The sequence below is a fragment of the Coptis chinensis genome, chromosome 8, assembly GCF_015680905.1.
Source record: "Coptis chinensis isolate HL-2020 chromosome 8, ASM1568090v1, whole genome shotgun sequence".
In the NCBI taxonomy this organism is placed as follows: Eukaryota; Viridiplantae; Streptophyta; class Magnoliopsida; order Ranunculales; family Ranunculaceae; genus Coptis; species Coptis chinensis.
The window spans coordinates 61,626,345-61,636,886 of record NC_141463.1 but is presented as its reverse complement, the minus strand read 5'-3'; the positions used below and the strand labels follow the sequence as shown (position 1 = coordinate 61,636,886).

Below are 10,542 nucleotides of genomic sequence, written 5' to 3'. Positions count from 1 at the left end.
CATAACCAACACTATCTTCAGTCACCGACCCATCCGAATTAATCTTGACGAACCCAAAAGGTGGTTTGGTCCACTTAACTAGCTCAGACGCTCGCTGCCTTATAGTGATCTCAATACCAAGTCTCGCAATCAAATTCCTTGTCGCTGAAGAAGAGTCCTCAGTGGACTTGATTTACTCGCTGCAAGTAGGTTTTCATCTTCTCCATGATGTAGCTGCTAATCGACTCTGCAGAATGTGCTCTGTTCCTGAACCTCCTGCTATTCCTCTCGTTCCAAATCCCATACACAGTTGCACAAATCATCACCCTTGTTATCTCACTTGAGATCAAGTTCGATCTTGTCGCAATGCAATGAAACCGCCACTTTCGGCCGGTGGATTAAGACCACCACCCTGTGAGATTATCTTTTACCACAGCCCAAATCTTTTTTGTGAGCGACAATTGAAGTAGAGATGCTTCGAATTTTCTGGGAGTTTGTCGTTACACAAGCAACAATCTGAATGAGAGAGAATCTTCCTATGAATCAGCCGATCTTGTGTTGCCAGACATCCCGCAAACAGTTGCTAGGTGATGAAAGAATGTTTCGGAATATTATATTTGCCCCACACCAATTTATACCAACCAACCTTTTCTCTCATCTTCTTGATGGATATGTAAGCTGACTTAGTGGAGAACCTACCTGAACTTGTAGCAGTCCACAATACCAAATCCTGAGCCATATTGACATTGATGGGAGTCTGTAAGATTTTTTATTTCAACTCACCGTCTGGCAAGTTGAGGACCTTATCGTTCCAAGTACCGTTCGTAATCAGCTCACTTACTTTAGCATCATCTGGTTCATGGATGAAATTTCTAGCTTGTGCATTGTGGATTAGCAACATAGAGGCTATCCAAGGATCATGCCATAAACTAGTTCCTTCTCCGTTAGCAATCAAGCATCTAATATATTTCCGAGCAATCTTTCTGTGTTTCAATATACTCCTCCATACCCACGAGCAATCCGAAGGAATCTTCATAGTCCAAAAATGTTTCTGTCGAATGTGGTACTCCCAAGTCCGCCGTCCCACGAGAGTTTCATCCTTAGTAGCAACCTTAAAGACAAACCCACAGTATGCTGCTTTGTTCCATACCCTAGGATCAATAATACTCAGTCCACCTTCCTCTTTATGCAACCTCAAGGTTGCATGACTTGCTTTATGCATCTTCACTTGTACCAAATCTCCAGACCACATAAATCTGTTATAGAGTTTAGCGACCTTGTCCAAGACACCAACTGGAATGATAAAAGTCTTCGCCCAATATATATGAAACGAGGACAGGATAGACTGTATAAGCTATAATCTGCCCGCATAAGATAAAGACCTGTTCTTCCAGTTGGACATTCTCATGGTGATTTTTTCAATCGGTGGCAAGCAATCCTTGGTGTGATTCTAGCGTAAGAAAGTGGCGGCAGCCCAAGATATTTTATGGGGAGGGTGACGGTTGAACCCCCAACAAACCAACAAGAGCTAGCCCATCATCATTTGTCATACTACCGGTGAGTATAGGCGTCTTGAGTATTTATCTTCAGCCCCGCGGAGAGAAGAGAAATAATTGATTGCCGACTTAACACCAAGATAGAGCCGACTTCCCTTTACAAAAAGTAGCACATCATCAAAGAAAACTCGGATGAGTTATTGCAAGTCTTTTACATCGGAATGAGGTGGATGCCTTTCAACAGAGCCCTTGCCCAGAGACCACCTAACAGTTCCATTACCAAGTCATTTAACAAATACGGAGACAAAGGATCACCTTGCCTTAACCCTCGTTTCCCTTCAAAGAAGCCATACGGACTACCATTGACAAGGACTGAATAACAAGGAGAAGAGAAGCACATAACTAGCCAACCAATAAACTTGTCGGGGAATCTGAATCTCTTGAGCACCAGCAGTAGAGATTCCCAGCTAACAGTGTCATAAGCTTTTTGGATATCAACTTTGATAGTGCATCTCTGCGGCCCATGCTTTCTGTTGTATCCTCTGAGCAATTCATGAGCCAGTAGAAGATTGTCCTGTATACATCTTCTAGGAACGAATGCTGACTGATGAAGAGCGATCAACTGTTCCATGTAAGGCTTCATCCTATTACTGAGAACCTTTGCAATACATTTAAAAGTAATATTGCAGCATGCAATCGGATGAAATTCATCAACCTGTGAAACAAAAGGCTTTTTAGGAATCAGACATAGAAATGTTGCATTAGTACCTTTATGAATTTTGTTTTAACCGAACACTTCCTTGATAGCTCTTAGGAAATCTTCACCGACTATGTCCCATGAATCTTTGAAGAAGAATGTTGTATAGCCATCAAGCCCTGGGGATTTAAAGTCCTCCATATCAAATAAAGTTCGTGTAATTTCCCCATTTGTAACCTCTTCTGACAGTTTAGCTGCTTGTACCGAATCCACCACCCCCCTAACTGATATGTCCTCCAACAGCAACCCAGTACTCGTCGTCTGAGCCTCAACTCCCAGGAGGTCCTGAAAGAAACTGATGAAAGCGTTGGACACTTGTGCTACTCCTTCATGTTTTACCCCGCTCATATCTGAAACAGTCCACACAAAATTACGATTCCTTCTTTCTTTTATTGCTTGATGGAAGAATGCATTTCCTTTATCGCCGTAATCTAGCCAATCATTTTCAGCTTTGGCCTTAAGTTCCATATACTCCATCTCAATCAGTTTACACAGGAGAGTTCTAGCTTTTCTTTCCTTTTCGCATAACTGGAGGTCTGTAGGGGAACTTTGTAGTTCTTTCTGTAATCTGTGAAGATCCTCCCTTGCTGCCTCAGTTTTTATATGAATATCGGACATATGCACCCTTGCCCATCCTCGCAGTTTAGACTTAAGAATCTTCAATTTTTGGACCAGTATATATAGACAACTGCCCGTCACCTCTGTAGCCCAAACTTGCTGAACCAACTCTTTGAAACTGTCATGAAGGGCCCATGAATTACAAAACCGGAAAGGAACTCTCCCTTTTTCAGCATCAACCAAGCAGACTATCATGGGAGAATGGTCCGAAATTCCTTGCGGAAGGAATTCAGCTGAGCCATGCACAAACAAAGACGACCAGAGGATGTTGATAAGAACCCTGTCAATCTTTGACCATTTCCTATTAGCTCCTACTCCATAATTAGTCCACGTAAAATAACACCCTGATGCTTTTAAATCAAACAACCCTGTATCGACTAGGCAGTCCCTAAAAGGAACTATTTCTCGAGGATGGACCAGCTCCCCTATCCTCTCATGAGAATAGAGCACATTATTAAAGTCTCCCTACACACACCAAGGTCCTGTAAAACTATTGTGAAGCTGCCGCAAATCCTGCCACAGCCCTAATCTCTCCTGGCTATTATTACTCACATAGATAAGCGTTGATAGGAAGCTAGCTGAGTTAGGACGAATAGTCACCCTGTAGTGTACAAACTGAGCTGTCTCTTGAATCTTACTCACGTCCACAAAATTTGGGTTCCAAAGAATCCATATTCTACCCCGTGATTACTACTATAATTACTCTCAAAATGCCAATTCGAGACACATATATCACTAATGTTTTTCCTCTTCACCTCCTTGACTTTCGTTTCCAGAAGCCCCAACAAGCAAAGATTATTCTTCAGAATGAATTTATTCACTTCCTTCGCTTTTTTTATTTCGTTTAGTCCCCTGATATTCCATGTTCCAATCTTGATCATTTTGCTTAATGTTTATTACTGCCGGACCCCTTTGGTCTACCTTTCTTCTTCCTCTCAGATACCTGAGCATGCTAACCCTGAGCTGTACTTCCATCCTCATTGTTTATCTCGTTGATTTCTGCTCTTTTCTGTGCCCTGGTTTTAGCTTTCACCACCTTTTCCTTAACCGGCTCATGATCTGTGAAGAATTCTGAGGATTTTTTGGTGCTGCGATGGCGAGAAACTAGCGTAGATGGACCAGTCACCAGATGTACTAAAGAAGTAAGTAGGTGAAGCCATGATTGGCCAGTTGGCTTTTAAAGGGAGAATTTTTTTGCTAAGAAAGTTGATTTATGTGTTTATAGCTTCTATTATAGAATAGAATACTAATGGAGAACAGTATCATTAGTTTAATCAAGGCCATGGTGTTTGGCAAGATCTGAGCTGCGTCTGGATCTCGGTCATATCACTATTAGTTGTATAATGAGTGTGCATTTTCTGAAGAAAAAAAAATTGCCCTGGCTTAAGCTTATGAATAGTATGATTTTGTTTACGCTGTTTACGCAGCTCTCGCATCGAAAGAAGAGGAAGACTAGTGCTTCTTTTGAAGACGAACATCAGAACAATGATTTCTTTTAATACGCTTCGACATGAGATCGACCATCGAGGGCTTTTGTGCCTAGGGTGGAGTTGGGAATAATTCAATTGGAACACCACAGAGGGCACGCATGACCAGGAAGGTTTTGAAGTGAAAATATACCACACCTCCCTTTTATTTTGTGCTTGGAGTTGGAAATGAGCTGCTATGCCCACAGCTCTTATTCGAGTCCTTTTATTTTGAGTATACAGGAAGCATCCCACACCCGATACCTTTACATCTGACTCTGCCATCTGTTGGAACTGCTTTTTGTAGTTGAGCTTGTTTGCTTGATTTACTTGATGTTTAGCATTGCTTATTTTATTGTTTCATTGGTGATAACTTTATGACACGAGGTTTTTTAATGGTTTGGCATTTACATGTACAATTTAGTTCAAAATCTATTAGCTTTTGGTTATTTTTGTCTTCTTATTTGATCTGTACCTTCATGAATGTGATCGAGTTATAACTTTGATAAGTTCTTTCTAAGTTTTTGGCCATGGGCACCAATTTACGCATATAGGAGGTGCATAGTTTTACATGCATTGCCAACTTGTGTATATTAGGTTTATTAATGTTTCTAATAAATTTACTAACGTGATTTTTTTTTTTTTTTTTTTTTTTTTTTTTTAAAATTTGTTGTGCAGATTGGTCGATTGGGTCGCGTGAAGTAGTAGAATCAAGAAGAAGTCTCGAGTGGATCTTTGCTCAAATTAGCATGCTATAGATATTATTTGTGGAATTTTAGTTTTGAATAATTCGTTTTAAATTTAGTTGAGCGTTGTTAAGATTATGTGAGGCGATGTGTTTTCGCATAAAAAATAGTTATGTGAATTCTTTAAGATTTTTGTATTGAATGATTTAGTAATGAAATTCATTTTGTTATGATTTGTGGTGAATTGTTATAGGGTTACTGTGTTCTATAAATATTGTTTTGGGCAGGATTATGTAAATGAAAATGTACGGTATATGTATGAATTGCACCATTTGTAATGCTAAATCGCCCCAAATAAAAGCGTGCTTTTTTTGGAATTTATATCATTTGCAACAATTTTGGTGTAGCTAAAAACTTTGATTCTACCGTAACGTAGACACCTTTTGCCACACTTGGTGTGTCGCTAAATTTATGGACGTCTTTTGCCACGCCAAATGTACAGCTAAAAATTCAAACTTTCCGCACTATGTAGCCAAATATATAAACTTTCCGCAACAGAAATAGTGTAGCAAAAGGTTGCCTTTTGCGACGCCTAGTTGTGCAGCTAAAGGTATCACTTTTGCAACGCCATCCTAGTTGTTACAAGCTCTATTTTGCGACGCCAAGCGTTGTAAATAGTTTGAAATAAATTTGCAATTAATTTAATTTTCATAAATGAAGTAGCAACGGAATTAGTGTATTAGCAATGCCCATAGGTGTCGCAACAAACTAGGAACATTTGCCACGCCACTTTTGGCGTTGCATTTGAGTATTTGAGATGCACTTTTTAGCCACGCCTTTGCAACGCCATCTGGTGCGTTGCGACAGATCTTTTGCCACGCTCAAAGGCACTTTTAGCGATGGGGTATGGCGCTGCTAAAAACATGTTCTGTTGTAGTGTTGAGACTGTACAAATTTGGAGTGCTGATGCTCCAGAACAGTCTCGCGAGAGACCCAAAATGTCTCGCATGTGACTCTCTGGTGTCAAACAACTCTCCAATTTGTCCAACTGATGTAGAATCGAACTAGAAGCTAAAATGATATTCCAGAGATGAAATATTAGTTCAACTCCTTATGCTAGGTAGATGCGCTCAGAGATGTATGTATTTCGCTAAGGATCGATACTCGACGCCGTCTCGGGTTTGTATATGAACTCGAGGCGGATTAGAGATGTAGTGATGTGGTAGTATAAACTGTTGAAAATGATTCTTGCATGAGTACGATTAACCCTCTCCCTATTTCTCTATCTTTGTTTATTTATGTCGAAATTACCATTAGTAATTTACATTATTTGCATTACAGTTAATTTACTTAAACTAACTAAAAAAAAACCTAAAATCCTACTCACCAAAAGTTGTAAATCCAGTTGTGAACCTTGCTGAGTCCTAAGGTTTGGACGATCCCTTACTGGACCTATCCTACCAAACCCACGTGAGTAAGGTAACTTGACTAAACGAACGACATTTACGGACTTTGGAATTTGGACTTTGGTCCTCGGACTACGGACTGTGGATTTCGGACTTAAGTATAAAAACCAAAACGTGAAATTCAATGTTTATCAGCTACCCCTTCTAAGGAAACACAAAGAATACTTCCCTAACTCTAAAGAATTATACTACTAGAAGAAAAGTAAAGAACACTAGCATGATATTAATATTGAAAAACATAAACCCTATTCTATACTTCCATCCCTTAGTGTGGGCAATGGAACTAATAATTAAAAATATAATGAACTAACCTAATTGAAGAACACCATGAACCAGAAAAATCATTAAACCTTAAGCATCAGCTTCATCTCCTCCCTTAAAGGAGAAGATTAGCCTTCCATAAAGAATGAAGAACATGAAGAACGAGAAGAAGAAGAGTCGAAGAATAGCTTATTAAGACTCGACTAGTTAAAATCGAATCTTTTATTATTAATCTTTATCTACCTCAAGTTCTGGAGACAAGAATATAAGTGAATTGGCGAATTACATGAGGCACTTAAGTCCTATATTTATAGGGGTACAATGAGTTCTAGAAGCATTCCAAACCGCCATTTATTTCCTAATACAAATCAACTTCTTTCAGAGTCCAACTTCATCTCCAAAATTGAGAAGGAAGTGGCTACATTGTTGTTTCATGCATTTGGACGCACGATCCTTGCGTCCCAGACGTGGAAGTCTATTTTCCCTATTTTGCTTTATCCTTCTATCCTCTTTTGCGGGCTTTGGTCCAAGCAACGAATTCTTTTGCCTTGGGCTTCCAAATAGGCTTTAAAATAGGTCCAAGTCGCATATTTAATAGCTTCAATTCCTTGGCTTTTTCCATGATTGTCCACGGGCTTCCGATGTGATCCTTAATGCTCCGAATTACTCTGTTTTACCCCTTTTTCTCTAATATTCCACAAAACTCTCTTTTTCACCTGTAGAATCATGAAACATAACTTACAAAAACTATTAGTCCACTAAGATGGCTAAATAAGAGGTATAATCAAGGGTGGTTAAAATGCTCTTTTTGAGCACTTATCATAACTCCCAACTAGCCTTTTGCTAGTCTCTTAGCAAATAAGATAAAAAATATAGATAAGTGATCAAAATCACATCCTAATAACAAAAATAAAATCCTAACTCACTTTCCCAGGCATCATAATTGCATTTACCATATGCAACAAGGCTTTAAACCTGTAAGTTCCCCAAAAAGGATGAGTTATAGTCTCGTGAGGGTTTTCAGGTGATATACCCACAAAATCAATCAATAGCATGTTCAAGAATGATAGTATTTTTCAGAGAGAGAAATTCTTTACTCACTTAGTGCTTACTCCAACAGACGGTCTCCATTGCTAACTACATTGTAACAAAGACTCATAGATTATGATGGGAGATAGTAAAAATTGACAAAATTTTCAATCAAGGCTTATATGTGTACTTATTCAATCTCCTATACTCTCCTATCCAAAAAACGGAATCCCCAGTTTATCATAGGTAGATAATCTCGACTTTCAATCCTCACCGGTCATACTCTCAGAAGATGGTCTACTATTTTACCTCATGTATGTGGGGAAAAGAATAATGAATGCAAACATTCCACATACTACCTTGAAAAACAAACTTTTGAATGAAAGTAGTCTCATGGAAAGAATGTCAATCACATATGAAGTGTCGGGTCCTTCACTTTGGCATCCTCTCACCTATTCTAGACTTCATACCATACTGTAGTTGTATAGGACGTATTCATGACATGTGGAGTTATAGGTGGCAAGGGGGTCGTATGCAAAGTAGCGAAGAGGAGACATGATGCAGCGGATCAGGTCCGCGGAAACCTAACTGCCAAGAATTGCCATATGTAGAAAGGGACAGGTGGGGAGATGAGGAGCGTGAGAGGGGGGAAAGATGAACGAACCTGATGAAAATAGAAGTTAGGAAAAAGAGATAGTATATAAAGAATAGTGAGTGGAGAAAAGAGAAAGAGAAAAAAAGAAAAGAGAGAGGAGATAAAGGAATACCCTAATACCAGCTAGTTCATAGATTGTAATATTTGAGTATACATTTGGCACCGTCTGTGGGGACACTGAAATAAAATGGCCACCGTAACAAAAAAGGGAGTAGGAAGACCTAGGAAAGAAGTTGTTCGAGAGGCAGTAGAGGAGGTTGTGAGCAAAGAAAGGGAGGTGGTCGGAAAGGAAGAGATATCTGATATGGCGACAAACGCCACCAGACTTCTTCAAGAGGAAATAGTTAGGTTAATGAACGAGAATGACGAGTTGAGAAAGGAAAGGGAGACCACACAGGAGGAAATGGAGCATGGGGATCATCAAGGCAGTGAGGTGGAAGGGGAAAATGAAGAGTACCAGCCCCGGGGCGTAAATCTAGTAGAGGGCATCACGCTAGAGGTAGTACAGGCGATGATTGAGAAATATAGAGAAGTGAACCGCGCGGCTGAAAAAGTGAACCAAAGTGTCGCTCAAAAGGAAGTTGCTAATATCAATAAGAATCCGCTGGCAGATTTGATATGGAATTCGGAGGTGCCTAAGAGATTCAGTCAACCAAGATTTGAAAGGTATGATGGGAAGGGCGACCTAACAGATCATCTACATCACTTTAGGCAACAGATGTCGTTATGGCAGGAAAGTAAGTATGATGGACTGCGCTGCATGATGTTCCCTGCCAGTCTTAAGGGGGGAGCCTCGGACTGGTATTACCGGTTGTCTTCGCGGAGCATCAGTAGATTTGAAGAGCTAGAGCGCGTCTTTGTGGATCATTTCATCCACCAGAAAAGGAGGGTTGTGGATATCGCAGCCCTATTCAACATCAAGCAGAGGTCAGCGGAATCGTTAAGGGAATTTCTGTGTAGATTCAAAGAAGAGACCCTGAGAGTGGAGAATCTAGATGAACATACAGTGGTCATTGCCTTTTAGCATGGCTTGAGGCAGGGAACTAGAGTCCATGAGTCAGTGTCTAAAATAGAAATCACCACTTTGCATGCTTTATACCCAAAGGTAGAAAAATATATTCGGTATGAGGACATAATGCAAAGAAATGGGAGGGAACAAAAGAAATACGGGAAGGCAGTACAGGCTGTGGATAGGGATGATCGAAAATATAAAGGTAGGAGAGAAGAAAGAGAAGGGGGATCTTACAGAGGGGAGAATCGTGGACCCGAAAGAACTGGAGATCGGGGTAGTTAGATATTCGCGAAAGGAAGTCATACCGCGAGATAGAACAGACTCCTCTTAACAGGCCATTAGAGGAAATCTTGCCACTGATCAAGGGGTTGCAGCATTATGAAGGACCGCGGAATACACCTGGAGAGATAGAAGGGAAACCATTTTGCGCCTATCATCAGATTAGGAACCATGCCACTAACAAGTGTTATGCTTTGAAGTGGCTGGTGGAAAGAATGATTGAGAAGGGGATGCTCAGAGAATTTGTCATGGAGGTTCGTCATGCTGAGAGAGTGCCGGCTCCTGCCAGGATCTTAGGAACTATAAATGTCATTTTCAGTGGAGAGACACATGGAAGAAATGCACACCGAGACAAGATAAGAAAGACGGCGAGCTTACAGCAGGTAAATGAAATGGCGAGCACGCCGCGGTTAGTTGTGGGAACCGCGTTGGGTGAGGGAAATATAATGTTCACCCCGAAAGACTTGGAATCAGTGATTTCGCCGCATGAGGATGCTTTGGTGATTACCATAGCAATGGGTAATTATCTAGTGAAGCGGGTGTTGATAGACTGTGGAAGTTCGGTGGATCTGTTATTTAAAGGGGCCATGGAAGATATGAACATCGATAGAGATCGGTTAAAGGCTCCTCAGACCAATTTGTATGGCTTCAACGGTAGCATGACAGAGCCCATGGGGGAGTTAACATTACTAGTAACAGCAGGTCCAATGACGGTATTCACAAGGTTTATGGTGGTGGATGCTGGGTCCCAATATAATGCCATTCTAGGGAGAAGATGGATCAATAAAATGAAGGCCATTCCATCGACATATTATCAGATGATCCACTTCCCCACGAA

General features: G+C 40.5%; 1 protein-coding gene across 1 annotated transcript; it reads right to left on the bottom strand.

Annotated features, from left to right (window-relative positions):
* Nucleotides 1-1,686: 1,686 nt before the first annotated feature.
* Nucleotides 1,687-4,601, bottom strand: LOC147482286 (uncharacterized). The gene is made up of 4 exons (XM_086579266.1): nucleotides 4,471-4,601; nucleotides 3,808-3,938; nucleotides 2,272-3,275; nucleotides 1,687-2,190 (listed from the first exon to the last, which is right to left on the bottom strand). Exons 1-4 carry the CDS (start codon nucleotides 4,599-4,601, stop codon nucleotides 1,687-1,689), a joined length of 1,770 nt encoding a protein of 589 aa, XP_086435392.1.
* Nucleotides 4,602-10,542: the final 5,941 nt, after the last annotated feature.

What these genes read in the sequence shown, in the direction of transcription:
- LOC147482286 (XM_086579266.1), bottom strand. Translation starts at nt 4,601, where the DNA reads ATGGCAGAGTCAGATGTAAAGGTATCGGGTGTGGGATGCTTCCTGTAT. An exon ending in GGATGGAAGTACAGCTCAGG is followed by an intron (nt 3,276 to 3,807) that starts GTTAGCATGCTC and finishes ATGAGAGGATAG; the next exon opens with GGGAGCTGGTCCATCCTCGA. An exon ending in TCCTAAGAGCTATCAAGGAA is followed by an intron (nt 2,191 to 2,271) that starts GTGTTCGGTTAA and finishes TTTGTTTCACAG; the next exon opens with GTTGATGAATTTCATCCGAT.